This window comes from Gadus chalcogrammus, chromosome 8 (assembly GCF_026213295.1).
Source record: "Gadus chalcogrammus isolate NIFS_2021 chromosome 8, NIFS_Gcha_1.0, whole genome shotgun sequence".
Classification (NCBI taxonomy): Eukaryota; Metazoa; Chordata; class Actinopteri; order Gadiformes; family Gadidae; genus Gadus; species Gadus chalcogrammus.
The window spans coordinates 12577869-12594320 of NC_079419.1; the positions used below are offsets into that span (position 1 = coordinate 12577869).

At 44.5% G+C, this 16452-nt stretch overlaps 1 protein-coding gene across 1 annotated transcript in view; it reads right to left on the reverse strand.

The window, feature by feature from the left end:
• Positions 1-767: 767 nt before the first annotated feature.
• The window catches only part of map4l (microtubule associated protein 4 like), a 46744-nt gene continuing 31059 nt past the window's right edge, over positions 768-16452 (reverse strand). The window contains exons 9-15 of the mRNA XM_056596323.1: positions 14775-14843; positions 14039-14310; positions 11891-11944; positions 7889-7970; positions 7589-7707; positions 7110-7305; positions 768-6902 (exon numbers count right to left, since the gene is read on the reverse strand). Of these exons, the coding sequence (XP_056452298.1) occupies positions 6898-6902; positions 7110-7305; positions 7589-7707; positions 7889-7970; positions 11891-11944; positions 14039-14310; positions 14775-14843 (797 nt within the window). The 3' untranslated portion in view covers positions 768-6897. The remainder of the gene's footprint in view (positions 6903-7109; positions 7306-7588; positions 7708-7888; positions 7971-11890; positions 11945-14038; positions 14311-14774; positions 14844-16452) is intronic.

The following is a 16452-nucleotide window of genomic DNA, read 5'->3' on the forward strand; positions in this document are numbered from 1 at the left end:
TGGTTGGGCACATTGTCTTCTGTCATAGCATAGCGGCACTGCACATCTTTATGTTCAAGGCCCAAACACGGCCCACCTTTACACCAGACAGACATTTCAGCAGGTCTGCAGCTGGGCTGCCATGGCAACAACAAACACCTATAAAGAATTCTTTAATGGTTTCTGTTGATTTCCCTTTAACTATGGAAACTAACTAGTGACATCCTTGACATTGTGGTGTAGGCCTGTTGGCTAGGCCTGCACAGCTTTCAACCCCTTTGATCATGGTCGAATAGATTGGTATAAATAAATAGACATTCTTAACTGTAAATCATCTTTTCATGCAACTTTCACTTTACCAAGCTATATCTCTAAGGTTAAGATAAGACAGACTTTATTAATCCCAGGCGGTACAATTGTGAAACCACAATCAGACCCAAAACATCTTAGAATACAGTTAAAAGGTCAAGGAAAACTTTAAATATTATATATAATATAATAAATAATGTAGGATTAATCCTAGTAAAAGGGCTGGTAGATTGTGCCTGGTATCATTGTAGCTGTCATTGTAAACGTCAGTAAATGTCTTTCCTCAACACCTGTTGCTGCCTCTCTTCATGTAAAGAGTAAAATCCTGCGTCACATGTTATCCTACCCCTCCAAGCCTGCCAGTGAATAACCATCTCTCAGAAGGCAGCCAGCAGGACTTTCACAGGGTTATCTTTGTGCTGAAGGATACAATGCGATGCCAGTAGGGAACGCTATGTCCACAAGCTCATTGGCCTCTGTGTATTGGAAAACCTTTTTTTGTCAAACCCGAGACCTGCTGGACAGGTCTGGGGTTTTGTCCATGTATATTCCAATGTCTGTGTTTTAACTCATTAAAACATGCAAATAAAACAATGCCCAACGGCGCACTCTTTACTACAAAATATGTAAAATTTGTGGTGAGAGACAAATTTAGATAATTCTCGTCTGATTCAATTTCCACATCAATGTAAACTCACTTTTGAATGTATATAATTTCTACTGTACCATGGCTTGTCAATCATTTAGGCTCTGCCCGACACAATTTGTTCCATATTTTTTGTTACTGTGTGTTTAAGAGGAGATGTAACGGCCGTAAGCAAAAGTACTCAACAAATTGTGTGCGAAGCAAAGAGCACCAAACACACTTCATTTTAATTGTTTTTATTTCATGATTAATATTCACACCACTAAACAGTTAATCACATTGAACATCTCTTTCATACAAAATATTCATTACATCTCAGATTGAAGGGGGAGGAAGGTGGGGGAGGGGACGAGAGGTCGAGCTCTGTCTCGTTCAGAGACACAGGCTCCATTTTGTTGAGTCGTTCCTCTGCATGCTCCTGCCATGATGTGGGGGCCCGAAAGAATACTACAATACGGCACGTTACACAATACTGAAAAGTATAGTTGCCTTTCCTTGTCTCCTCTTTCATTTTTGTATTATATTTCCAACTGCTGCCCGTGCCGACTTACAATAAAGATAAGTATCAGATAAGTCAATGAGTGAGCAACGAAACAAATAGTGTTTAGCTAAATAAAAAATACAGCTCTAATAATTTAGACTTGTGATGCTACATAACATTACATTTCCCTTCAACGTCCCTTTTGCTGTTCAAACTTCGTCTTGTAAGGCCTAACATACCTTTTTATTATTTTGCTCACGTAAGCGTAATTTGAGTTTAATTGAGTGAGGAGGACAAGTAAGAAAAACGCTTTTTCTAAGTATTGGGATGGATGCCCAGAGAGTACGATCGACCCTTTGGTTTTCCAGGGAACATCAGCCAACAATCCCGGTCTCCCTGGGGATCCTCACTCATGTCCCGCAGAGAGCCGCTGGGAACGAGTGGTTTTGCATTTATTGTACTTTTTAATGTAAACAATTGGTCTACTTTTCACACAACTTCTGACTCAATTGGCTTCCTTCTGTAACGCTACTGGTGTTGGCAGATATGTCTGGGAGCTTTTAAAGAAGCAGTCTATTCTCTACCGAAGGCCAGAAGAACATGCACTTGTAGACGTTCGTGTTTACAGGGATGGTGGCAGTAGACGGGAATCAGGGCAAGGCAATGTGTGTCAGTAACCTGGGAAATTTTTTCCACTGGTGATATATTGATGAAAATTTTGAGTCATCATCTAATTTGATGAAATATAAATGTATTTGTGTATTATCAATTGAGAGACTGTTTTTTCTCGTTTTTAAGATGAAGGAACTTGATTCAATGCGAAGAAATAATTTGATTTTGTCAGTTACATATTTGACTTTGATTCCGTCCAGGCAGGTATTCCGACACACAGTGTTCTCTCGCCAACTGTCTCACTGGGATCCAGCAATTAACCGTCACTTCACTGTGAAGAACACAGACATCCTCAAACATGTATTTCATCTCATCTTGCATCTTTTAATACAATACAATTAATTATTTATTTTGACATTCTTCAAACTCGAGCAGCCCTTTTTCTTGTCAGGGGAAAAAAGGCAGACTCGGAAAACAAAAAGAAAAGCAACAGTTTTTCGCTTCCTCACATTTTTTTCCTTGAATGATTTTTCTACTTATAGTTACCATGACGATAAGCTCCTTCGTCAACACCTACAAACACCCTGTCAAGATCCACAGAAGTTTTTGTGATTTTTTCAGTTGTTTTTTAAGTTATTATATTATTATTTTTATTATTATTATTATTATTATTATTATTATTATTATTATTATTATTTGTGTTACTTCTGTAGTGGTAAAAACAAGGTAGTGTCTATATACAGGGGACGGTAAGAGGGACAACGCATTAGGGCGTTTATAAAGCGGTAAAGGTCAGAGTGAAAGGACATTGGGGTCCTATTTGTCCAAGTAACAGAGCAGGGGAACTCATAAAGCATAAAAAGAATCCCTGTCCATCCCTAGTCCCTAATCTATATTTTAACCCTCCCTTTATATGCACAATTCCAACTTGGTTGAACTTTAACCTTAAGTAAATAAGACCCTGCTATACCAACTGGAACTTCTCTAACTAGATGTTTGGTGAAAAATAATGGCTATCCTACTTTTGAAATCATAGTTAGTGGACCCAGAGCTGCTCTGTTCATCATCATCATCGCCTTTTACCCCTACTGGGGCTTAGGCCGTCAACAAGGGTTCTCCAAGCTGCTCTGTTGCTTGAACAAAAGAGTATGGAGGAGCACGGTGGAGAGCTAGGTGTCAGACTGCTAATGACCAATGGCACGACACCGCTGGCACGACACCCACAAGCACTAACCAATGAGCATCCACTAACCTGACCAGTGACCAATGCGAGGACAAGGAAACCTAATGTATCCTTCAGGATACACAAACAAATCCTTCCATTTAGCTGTAGGTGAGTACAACAAAGAGCTCCCGGACACGAGAGTACCACAGCTGTTTCTATTGTATCTAGGTCTATGTACACAGATAGCTCTAAGGACCATTCAAAGTGCCTTTACTCCAATTGTACTTCTAGAAGAAGATTCACATTATTGTTTTCACAAGAGTCACACCAATTTGCTTTATATGTAGTTTTTAGCAACCCATTAATATTTGTTTAGCAGGAACAACGCCTTACAAAGTATTCTCGGAAGGTGCTTGTACGCGTCTAGTCTTTATTGTATTTAATTTGATATCTTGCTCGTTGATTATCAGTGCTACATCTAAACTGAACGATTAAGACTGTTTAGCTCCTGACTGCCCACGCTCACACCACGTAGCCGACATCAACATGGTGAATTACAGGGAAGCAGCTTGGTCCATCGAAAAAGGAACAACATCCTGTCTAGAATCAATATCACATAAGATGGGGGCATTTGAGTTTCAAATGGGGTACTGTACATTGCTAATATATATTTTCATATTTGAATAGTATTGATGGTTCCAGAAATAAATGTCACTTTATGCTGTGGCCAACAAAAAGCAGGCTTCTAAGAAGAGCATCGTTTTTTCCTGCTGTGGTTCTGAGTAATCGTGGTAGTTGCACGGTTTGTTTCCCCAAAGCCAGACTATCAGTGTTCCAGAGGCTAATCAGCGCCCTCTAAGGGCTGCACCCAGCAACAACACTTCACACATCTGAAACTACTTCGGCAAGAGGCCACAATCACAGCTGACTAAATCAAACCAACTGCTACTATCGGTCTTTAAAGCATAATGCATAGAATCGAGTGACAGAATTTTCAGGGGTTGCTGGTACTATGTCGTTTTAAATAAATACTAAAATATGGGATTTTATCTACAAAATTATATCACAGTGTTGACTTACTAAAGCTTAGGCTAGGGAACATAGGTGAAACTAGTTTTTTGTGCAATGTACAGAGAAAAACAGAAATTGTTCAAATGAAAAGAGAAATGTTGTTATTATATGGAGCCAATCGTAATTTCAATCAATTGTGTTTTAAAATATGTAAATCCTTTCTTTCTTTCTTAACATGGATCTTTATTTTTCAAGACAAAATTGTTTTCTAAATTTGGTGAAGGTGTATTTTCCATGGTCACACCCAGTCAATCTTTTAGTATCACATTTAAAGATTACTTTAAACATCCAGAGACATTAAACAAAAAGACAGACAACCCACCACTGTAGTGTATAGCCTGTGCTATAAATATGCACGGTACATATCACTGTACGTATCACTTTTGATAACGAAATATATATATATATAGCCCAGAGGAAAATTAACATAATTGCTACAAATTTGATGTGTCAGTGTCTAATTTCAGCCATTGCATACAGCACAAGAATTGTACACCTTAAGCAGGTTAGCAGCTAGCGCTATGCTAGCAGCTAACTACACATGACTTGACAAGTGATGAATGAGTGAAGCTTCATTGTAATAACATGGACAACTGAGTATGAAATGTTACGGGTCTCTGGGAACATATGATTATTGCCTTAATGCTTCCTTTAAGCCAACTCAGTCCTCACAAATTTGATCCAAATCTCACTCTCATTTTTTGTTTTTCCTGTCACTGTGTGTGTGTGTGTGTGTGTGTGTGTGTGTGTGTGTGTGTGTGTGTGTGTGTGTGTGTGTGTGTGCGTGTTTGTGTGTGTGTGTGTGTGTGTGTGTGTGTGTGTGTATGTGTGTGCATGCACGCGTGTAAGCACTGCCAGGTTAAAAAGGGTGTATTGCCGCCCAAAGAGCTGTAGCCTTTTAGGTTACGGGCGTGAAGAGGTCGTTGTCATGACGACCTGTGATGTTGATTATATATTAGACAGGACGCCACAACAACACAACTCGTTAGCAAGTATTCAGCCGAGACAATGCAGCTGTTATTCTGACTATAGAACTATAACGTAGTCTGGCTTCTGTGTATGTGTGCGGATCTCTCTGTGCACAATGTGTTTGTATATGAGTTTGAATTCTCCATGCATATGTGCGCGTGCATGTGTGTTCACTGTTTCTATATCCCTGTTTGTTAAAGAGGCCTACATGTATGAAGAAAACAGCCACTGGCTTTACAAACAGGAATCTAAAGCACACAACATATCTAGTAGAGTTCTGTGCTCCATTTTTGTGCCTCGCTCACCAGGAAGTGCCTCACTCAGCCACTATAATGCATCAATGGCAGCTGCCTGTCTGTCTGTTTGTCTGTCCTCATGTCTATCTCCAGGAACAAAAGTGGATAGTGGAATACACACAGAAAATAAATACATTAATAAATATCGTTTTTAGTTGAGAGTTGAGTCTCTGAATTATTATTTTAGTGCCTATTCTTGCTGCCATTACACCTGAATTTGCTGTCTGGGACCAACACAGTTCCATCTCATCTTATCTTCTTAACCCAAAGGATACACAGCGATGATGTGCATCTTACCTCTCAAAGCATTTTAAACCTGCTATGGCCAAGGCTCATTGAAACAAACAGACCATTGAGGCGTTTTTCAGAATTGACCAAGCAGTTTAAGAATGATCTTCCCCCAGAGTCTCGTCTCCAACTGGCTGTAAGCGCAAACCACAACGCACAGAACCAAATACAGGCGGAACAGTAAACAGCACCACAGCTACGCTACGCTAGCTTGCTGCAGAAGTGGTATGCAAGGAGGCCTATGAGAATGTCAGTAGAGATGAGCTCTGACGTCAACGCTGGTTGTCCTGGTGACTGGAATGTGCAGATTCAAAGCGACTCGTCTGATTCTTGGCCTTAATGGGTTAGCCACTTAGCTAACTCCGTCGCTATTTACCTAGCTAGCCTTTAGCGTGTTGGGGCAAATTACTATGATTTGTCCATAGAGACAAAGGGGAGAAAGATGTGGTGTACTAGTCTAAGAGAGTGAATGCTTGTGACTGAGGAAATGGTAAATAAAGTGTAATATAGAGCTTTAGGGAACTAGTATATCTGCACCTGAGCAGCAGTGGAACTGGGGTCAAAGTTCAGAAGCTCAAAAACTGTGACTAAAAGGTGACTGAGGTGTCTGAGAAAATGTTTGCATGGAGTACAGTGAGAAGAATAAGGACTGGTTATATATGGATTTACTGTATCTAGTCTAGTAGACGTATGTGAAATGACTCCCCCGTGGACAGTGTGAACATGCACACAAGTCAGGAGTTAAAGGGGTACTGTGGAAGATATTTAGAGGGTGTTTTGTTTAAACCTACTTGTTAGTTGTTTAAGTGAGTAGAAGACAGTGGTACCAGAAACAGGGAAACACAGATAAACAGGATGTGTTTCGTCCCTACTGCAGAGGAGAGTGAAAGGTCAATCGAAGGTCACCACAAGGTCAAACGGTGGGAGGGGTTTTAGCAGAAGCTGGCAGGTGGACCCCCCCAGAGAATCACTATGAGGTGCTGCAGTGGGCAGGATGAAGGACCGTGGTTGGTTGGTTGGTTGTCTGTAGGCAGGAGGGCAAGCGCAGTTTTCCCGCCAAAAGGTTAACCACCATTGAGACTCAATCTTAAGAAAGAAACAGTAGAAAATAAACAGGAGGGAGTTAGCGTTAGGGGGTAATTGGACTGAAGGAAAGAAGCAAGAAAGATAAAAAAGGGGAAATAAATTAAACTTATTTTTCACGTAACACTCTTCAACAATACATTATTGATGTTTAGTCGTACAATATATGTCTGTGTGTATACGTGTACATGCCTGTGTGTGCTATCTTACTTGTCTCAGTCATTTGTTTGTTCATGCTAAGGGGCTGATTCAGTCCGTCACCCCCAAAAGGTGTGCTGGGCATGGGCTCCTTCACCCCGTTCTCCTTGGCAACGCTTCCCGGGGCCGCCCCGGCCTTGGCAACACTTCCTGGTCCTGTCGTCGGGGCTGTGCTTGGGGATGTGGATGCTTTGTTCTCAGCTTTCTCCTGCACAGGGAAGCATGTTAGCTAACAGACAGGCCTATACTGTATATCAATCAAATAACATAAATAAATATATGTGCATATATATATACAATTTATATAAAATATCATAACGTAAATTATCATTTCATATCAAATATGAACCAAAGACAGGGAGAAGGACGGGTACTACTTCTAAACCTAGTGGCAGAAATCTGACAAAGCGTTTGGACTTAGTACATGGCAGACTACCAGCACAGTCGCTCTATATCCTAACAGCACTGAATGGACCCGCTGCAGCCCTCACCTTGTGCCCGTTGGTGGCTCCGCTGCTCGGCGGGTCCAGTCCCACATTGTCCAGGGAGCCGATCTTGGACTTCGCCTTGATACTCATTTTATGAGACTCAATCTTCACGTCGCCACCGCCTGCATTTGAAAATAGGAATTGAGAATAGATGAGTCCAGATGATAAAGTATATCTCAACAGAAGGGGAAAGGAGAACGGAGGGGAAGAGAGAAGAGGAGAGGGGAGAAGAGAGAAAAGATCTTTTCCTATCTTCCAGTCTCCCCTCCCCTCCCGAGGTGAGGAGAGGAGGGCATGGCTGACCTGGCTTATGTTTGATGTTGTCCTTGGAGCCACATTTGGAAGTCACCTTGCTCAGGTCAACCTTCCTGTTCAGAATCTGCACCTAAGCAGAATACAGAGAGAGAGAGAGAGAGAGAGAGAGAGAGAGAGAGAGAGAGAGAGAGAGAGAGAGAGAGAGAGAGAGAGAGAGAGAGAGAGAGAGAGAGAGAGAGAGAGACACACACACACACACACACACACACACACACACACACACACACACACACACACACACACACACACACACAATAGATATAGTTCACTCGTTCACAAGGACGTCCCACACTCATTGTATCACGGTTTCAGGAATCACATCAAATCCTGTTCGGCTCGCATTTTGTTACGAATCGTAAGTTAGCCGACGCAAATGTTAATGATGGGTCGGGCCGGCGATCGTATCATGTGGGCCATGACATCATGTTAGCGATCGCGTCATGTTAGCTCGGCAAGCTACAAGAAAGGGCGAAGGAGGAACCAGCAACGCAATCAACTGGAAGTGGATCAACTGGATCAACTGGAAGTGTTTAATTTAGTTTGGCTTAGCACAGGGTCTTTTTAATGTGCGCATGATAGGGTTGTTTCTGGGTGATGGCACTTGAGGTGGGGCTGAGATGCAATGCTCTGATGTTGACCTAGTTCTCCACCTTCACGTCCTGACTCAGAGCGGGTTGAAAATGTCCTCCGTTTCTGCATAGATGCCTTGCCCTCCTACCCTTCGCTGGAATCAAGAAGCCTTCTTCTGTGTTCCCTCTCAGGGGTGAACAAGTGTTTTGGCCCTTTAGAGGGCTTAGAACGTCAAATAACTTGGGCGTGTGAAGCCCTTTGAGACTCTCATTAAGGGCTGTGCAAACCCCATTGACTTCCTTGACTTTAATTCAAGCCTTAGAAAAACCACGGCTTCACAAAGGATTCTAAGTTGATTTCTGACCAAAGCACGTTTATGCAAAGTCTTTATTAAAAAATGCAAATTCGACCCTGAGGCCAACTTGTCAGGTATGCATACTCATGTCAGAGTGTGCTAATAATGAGCTAATGATAAAAATAGACATGCCCTTCACTGTCAGTGAATAAATGCAACCCGGGCAGCGGGGCGATCGGAGCTAAAGCTAATTCCGGCTGAGGGAGTCTATGGGAATGTGCCAGAGTCTGCCTCCAGCTCTGCCTCTACTTACGTTGCCCCCCCCGGGGACATGTTTGATATTGTCCTTGGAGCCACAGCGAGACGTGATGTGACTGAAGTCCAGCTTTTTGTGCACTATCTGAACCTACAGACAGACAGACAGACGTGCCGACACGACAGACACACAGACAGAACAGAGCAAGCAGGTGTAAGAGGCAGACAGACATGGCCACGAGACAAGCAGACAGACGGAAAGGAAGAAAGAAAGAAAGAAAGAAAGAAAGAAAGAAAGAAAGAAAGAAAGAAAGAAAGAAAGAAAGAAAGAAAGAAAAACAAAACAGTGCAGTGAAAAGAGCAGGTCAGCCAGGTTACGTTAATAGGAAAACAGTAGCACGTATGGAAGAGATTTTGTCATTAAATTCCACCTAGAACTAATGGGTTGAATGGCGTTCATCTCAGAAACCCCTCTTAGCCTATCACCAGATTCCATCATGAGGTTATGACGTAATAGTCAGGATTTATTCAGATTAAGTCTGTATATGCAGCTTTTTTAATATCCATTGGTTTAATATAGTAGCAGAAGCATTTAATTTGGCCTAGGGCCACCGAGAGGCAAGATTAGAAGGAAATAAAGCATAAATACTTAAGCTATGGAGCTTTACGAGCCCTGTGAGGAAATTACTTTAGGGAGCTTCTTATACCATATCTTTCCAGATATGGTACAAAAAGGTATTCAGTAAGCCCATAAGAAAAATGCTAAGCATAGATGTAGACAAAAGCAGTACATTAAAGATAGATAACGTTAAAATATTGTAATGACACTCCAGATGAAACCAATTTAATAACAACACATCTCTTCCATGAACAAAGATGAGAGGAGAGGACAGAAAGAGGGGCCGGGGCTGGGAGACAGAGAGACCTAGTGGTGAGACAGGGTACTGCACACAGCACAGCTGGGGTAGAGCCAATCGGATAGAATCGACGTGCCGAATCCATAGCAACGTGTACAATGGGGGTCCTCCGCGCCGGGTGGGGGTGGTGGGGGGGGGGGGGGGGGGGGGGGGAAGCATACCTCCAATGAAACAATTCCAGAAGCCCTCTTTTCTCCCCTCTGTCCTGGCGCACTCGCTCACTACCTCAAAAGGACCATGTGCATAAACCAAACCACCAAACAAACACCTCTACAGGCCCCTTTGTCTGCATGGAGGGAGGACAGGGTGACCTTGAAGTTCTGTGAAGGGCATGTCCTTAAGTAGATGGGGTTTCTGCACAGAACCCAGTCTGATCGGAGAACCCGCTGACATTGTGAGCCCTGAGTGCTGTTCCTTTGCGTGCGTGTGATTGGTCAGGGAGCCGCCTCCCTGCAAGACGACCCGCGGCGCACACAGAAAAGCGGGTTCGCTGTTCGCTCTCTCTCTGCTGCCGCGCCAACCACGTCTCCAGGATGAAACGCGCAGGTGGTGACGCAAGTGCTACAGACTCAAGGGATGAGTCACCCGACTTGTTGCATGACAACGCACACAGCCACACGCATACAGACTCATGCACTCAATTACACACACACACACACACGAGCACTCAAGTGCGCTTGCACACATATAGCGGCAACAATGGTTTGCGAATTGAATTGAGATCTGTTTGATTTTCGATTGCTGTTGTTTACGTATTTCCTTCCATCGAACATGGCCTGATGTGAAATCCGTTTTGAATCCTCATAGCTGCTTTTGATTTGGCTCACCTCAAAGGTTAATTCAAAGTTAAGCGTTGAATTGAGTAGGAAAGCGTTAAATTGAGTACTAGATATAACCTACACATACTCCACAACAATATATTAATAATATTATTTTTAATAATACTATTTTTTCAAAAATTTTGAGTATAACTCCACTCAGATTATTTTTGTATGTCTGGCCCTTAATGTATGATGTGAGATAAATTTAATAATGTTACAGAACCTGATGTTTTATGAATTCCCGAGGGATAATGTACCATGTTGTTACCATGTGACGAAAGTGTCAGACAGCAAGTGCATCCGGATATATTAAGAGAGTTGACACAGGAACTACCCTGTGTTTTACTGTGCATTTGAAGAATTCAACTCTTGACTCATGAATCAATATCAATGGCTGGCATGCTCTTACCTGTCAAACCAATATCTACACAATGAGGGCATGGAGGCCGTTCTTGACGGGTCTGAGCTGACACATCACGAGGGTGACGGTGTTGAGGATGTAGATGTGTGCTGTGACGTGTACTGTGGCTGTGCTTTGTACTGTCATGTGAGGGAGATGCTATGGAAACAAGTCTGTTGTCAGGTCCTGGGTGGCCTGGTGCATCATGGTCTTTGAAGCGTCGGTAAGGTGAGGTGAGTGAGTAAGGGGAGTAAATGTTGTTCTTGTAGTTCTGGGCAGTGTTGTTGTTACACTACATACAGCAGAAGGTTATGTAATTATTGAGCGTTTGCTGAATGGCTTGTTAAGTGGCATATAGTAATGTAATTACTGGGAGCATGCAAGCAGAATTGCTTTATTAATGTACTTAAAATAATGCAAGTATGCTATGTGGATTTCTAGATGGCGTGTGGTAATGTACCCACTACACAATGGGCGTAGGCTAGCCGTGTTAAAAGCAATGAGTGGGTAATTGCTGGGGATATTGCTGGTAAGGTCATTAGCAGGTGTAGTCTAGGTGGATTGCTTAATATCCCCAAGTAATGTAATGCAATCAGTGTAAGCTAGGTTGATACTGCTATTGGTGGATGTTGAAACAAAGCAGCTCGAGATGGAGGTTTGGGTGCAAGGATAAATGTTATAACATTATAAAAATAATAAAAGTGTATAGGGGTGTGGAGGGTAGGGACTCACTCTGGGCTTGGCTGCTGGGGTTGAGGAGTCAGAGGTCTTGCTGTTCTGGGTGACCTGGGGAGAAGAAGCACCGTCAATACAACCCCCAACCAATTACACACCACCACACTATATCGGGTTCGGGTTATAGGGAGGTAATGGCTCAATAGCAGCAACACTGATGTTTATCAACTGCGAGCCAATCAGAATTAGGGATGTATATCAACAGAACCATTCAAAGAGAATTAAAGATAATTTAGCGAACTTAAGGACCACTCAAAAGAAGGGATGGTGACAATCAATCGTAGCGAAGGACAGATATAACTGTCACAGACACAGCAGGACTACTCACAAGAAGGGATGGATATACTAGTTATCAGCAGGATCAATCGAAACAAGACAACAAAAAAGTAGATTGTATTTGGAGAACTGCGACTCATAACACAGAGGCCCATCATTGAGCTTACACTGTAAACCAGACTAAGTCAGAGGACTGCAAGGTTATGCATCATACTACTTTCACCTTGACAGATACCAGATGCAGCGGCGACAGGAGCAGCCGTCACAGGTTATGAAGATGGAGTGTGATGTTCAAATTAGCTTCTCAAAATACATTTTCATACGTAGTTGATATTGAATACGTCTGTGTATTCAAAAATGATGATGAGAAATGTGAAATTACAGAATGATGACATGTAGTTAAGTTGTTAAATATTAAATAAGCAATAGATAATTTACCATTTATGTCATCACCAACACAAACATAACAGAACTTAAGATCAAGTGCACAATGCCCGCAGCCACACACATACACACGCACACGCACACACCCACCGACAGACCCACCTACACACACACTCATACAGATGCAAGTACATACACATACACACACAGACACACCACACAATAACCGAAAGTCAATGTCAATCACAGGAACAGTCAGACATTTCCACATCTGCATTGGGCCCCAGTCGTCTCTGTTCTGCTGTGGTATCTTGTCGTGGCCAGACAAGGTGCTCAGCTACCTGGCTGTGAACCTCTCTGTCACACGCCTCACAGTCCTTGACATCGCCCCCCATGAGAGAAAAGGTTAGGTGTCACTTTGGATCGCTAACACATGCTGGCTGTCTGCCCTGCCATTTCAGGGTGTCCCTCGTCCACACTATGGGGGGGGGGGGGTCACTGGACCTTAACCGGGGGGGCGGTTGACCTTAGATGGAGAGAAGGTTGCAGCAAAACGAAAAATCATGCAGACTCACTGTGTGTGGGTCACTGTGTGTGTGTGGGTCAGTGTGTGTGTGTGTGTGTGTGTGTGTGTGTGTGTCTGTGTGTGTGAGACAGGGAGAGAGAATGAGCTACAGATGTTGACATTGACATTTGGTATGTGTGCGTGTTATTCTGTGAGGAATAGAAGCAGCAGGTGGAAGGCGAGAAGAAGTCGAGAGTCGATATACTGAGAGAGCGAGAGCCTGGATGAGAGAGAGAGGAAGAGCAGTAGAGAGAGAGTGAAGGAGAGAGACTGGATGAGAGAGAGAGGAAGAGCAGTAGAGAGAGAGTGAAGGAGAGAGACTGGATGAGAGAGAGAGGAAGAGAAGGGAAGAGCAGTAGAGAGAAAGTAAAGGAGAGAGACGGACTGAGTGACAGAAAGAGACTGAGGGAGTGCTGTAAAGACAGGGAGGGAAGGAGAGAGAGTGTAGATAAGAGATAGAGCATCTTAAATTTAACTGAATAATGTATGGCTGACACATACATAAAGAGATACATGCAGACAGACAGAGAGACGGACAGACAGACAGACAGACAGACATGGAGAGAGACAGACATACAGACACACAGACAAGACAGACAGATGGAGAGACCGACAGACATACAGAGAGACAGACACACAGACAAGACAGACAGACGGAGAGACAGACAGACATACAGAGAGACAGACACACAGACAGACAGACGGACCCATTGGCCCCTTCGCTATCTCTCTCTCTCGGCCGACCTCTAAGAAACCCACCCCAGTGAACATGGGGGGGTCCGGCCAATCACAGCGGTGGATGCCACCATCTTCCCATCCGTTCAACTACCTCGCTCATCCCTCCCACCCACCGCCCGGCTGTCCCCCTGCTGGCCAGGCGGTCCTTACGGTTGTGGTTGTGGATGCGGCGTGTCTCCTACCTTGCCTCCCCCGGGCTGGTACTTGATGTTGTCGGTGGAGCCGATCTTGGAGCGGATGTTCTTCAGGTCGGGGGTGGGAGTGTTGAGGGGCCGGGGGGTGCGGGGCGGGCGGGGCGCGGCCGCCGCCTTCTTGTCCACGGGGGTCTGCTTGGGCACGGGGGGCTTGGTCAGGGTCCGGCGGCGGTGGGACAGCTCGCCGTTGGAGGCGGCGGCAGCGCCCTGAGACGGGGAGGGGGAGGGGCCCGGGGCTGGGCGGGGGCGGGGACGGGGAGCTGGACACAGAGAGAGAGACAGAGACAGACAGACAGACAGACAGACAGACAGACAGACAGACAGACAGACAGACAGACAGACAGACAGACAGACAGACAGACAGACAGACAGACAGACAGACAGAGAGAGAGAGAGAGAGAGAGAGAGAGAGAGGGGAAACAGTTGGCAAGGTTAACATTTGAATCCTTCATTCTGATTGGAACATTGCACGCATCACACATCTCAATTATGTTCTAAAATGCTACAGAACAGAATAGCTCTGTAAATAGCATAAATGTCACACTTATACTGGACTCTACAAATAGAACGGCTGTCAGCCGGCACATCACGCTGTGTGGAGAGAGAGAGGGAGAGGGAGAGGGAGAGAAAGAGAGAGAGAGAGAGAGAGAGAGAGAGAGAGAGAGAGAGAGAGAGAGAGAGAGAGAGAGAGAGAGAGAGAGAGAGAGAGAGAGAGAGAAGCTACCTGTGGTCTTAGGGGTGGCAGCTTTCTTGGTGTCTGCGGCTTTGCCCTCAGGCTTGTCCACCTTGTTACCTGTTAGGTGGAGCAGAGACGACAGTTCGGCATTACGCAGGAACGCAAGCTACGTCAATGTCTCCCCTCCCCCTCCCTGTTGTGTGCGAAGAGGTCTGATGTCAGACCGGGGTCCAAATGGAGAAAAAGATCCATAGTCCTGTGTTCCTTCTGCTTCGATCGGAGGAAGCTTAAATAACAACGGCTAAATGGAACCCCCCCAACCCCTCCGCCCCCCCAGGGAGAAATTCAGTTATTACAGTGGCTAAAAATAGCCGATGGCGGTAATAGAGATATTGATATAGCGATATAGTTTGTGGGCCGAAAGTTATGGGGAGTGTCTCGCTCATAACTCTGGGGTCCCCTGGAGGTCGGCTGTGACTCATAACCACTTTAGGAGCTGTGAGGCGCACGGCTGTGCACGTTAGGCGTATGTGTCGGATGTGCACGTTGGGGGTGTGCACGTTAGGCGTATGTGTTGGATGTGCACATTGGGGGTGTGCACGTTAGGCGTATGTGTTGGATGTGCACGTTGGGGGTGTGCACGTTGGGCGCATGTGTTGGATTTGCACGTTGGGAGTGTGCACGTTGGCGCATCTGCACTTTGGGGGTGTGCACTTTGGTGGATGTGCCAATTGGGGTGTGAACGTTGGTGGATGTGCACGTTAGCTGTGTGCACGTTGGTGGATGTGCACGTTAGCCGTGTGCACATTGGTGGATGTGCACGTTGGAGCTCTGCAGGTAAATGCTGGCAGCGTACGATTCTCTCACTTGTAATTTTTAACCAATACACTGACCTTCCTTTCTTTGAAGTCAACAGAGACCGACTGCTTAATTTGAATTTAGATTAGCTGGGAAACAAACACGCACTACATATTTGTATTTTTATAGTTTTAAATCACCCGGAGTACAATTTGAAGGCAACAGCATCATAGCAGATGCAGAGAAGTATGCTGTATATATAAATATACAGCAGAAAGAGCAGTCGAGTGATTCACCCTGGCTGCTAGCGTAATGAAATGATGCGTGAACAAAGTGAAAGTAAAACTGCTGTTCGGCCAACACAGGGGTGAGGCTGAGTCATGCAGCTCTGGGGCTCGGAGACGAGGTGCGAGATTATTCACCATATGTGGGGAAAATAACCCAATAAGAGGCTTCACAACACACAGTCCCAGTGGAACCTCGAGGCTAACGACCTGTTCTGCTGCTCAGGGCCGACGCTGTTAAATGTGGCAATTCATTCATTTCTATGCCGGATCTGGCTCTGAGACTAGCTAATGGGTTATATCTCGAATTAGCCACTATTAGCCACGGCTAATGTCTTTGAAGTAAGCGTTGGTTTTCATGCTCCCAGTTGTAATCGCCCCATTCTATTTTTAGGAGCAGCAGGTAGCAGCCATGGACCAACGCTAGGTCGGACAGTGCCTTGCATAAGAGCACTGGCGGGAGTGATTACCAACCTTGCCTAAGAGAACTCAAGGCATGCAAACCTTAACCAATCTAAGATAAGATGAGTTGAGACAGGCTCAAATAAGTCACGCTTAAATTAAACAAAGCGAGCCAAGCCTAACAACACAACCATGTGTAACCCAATGTAACCCAAACTCATGAACATACAAAGTGTACCGTT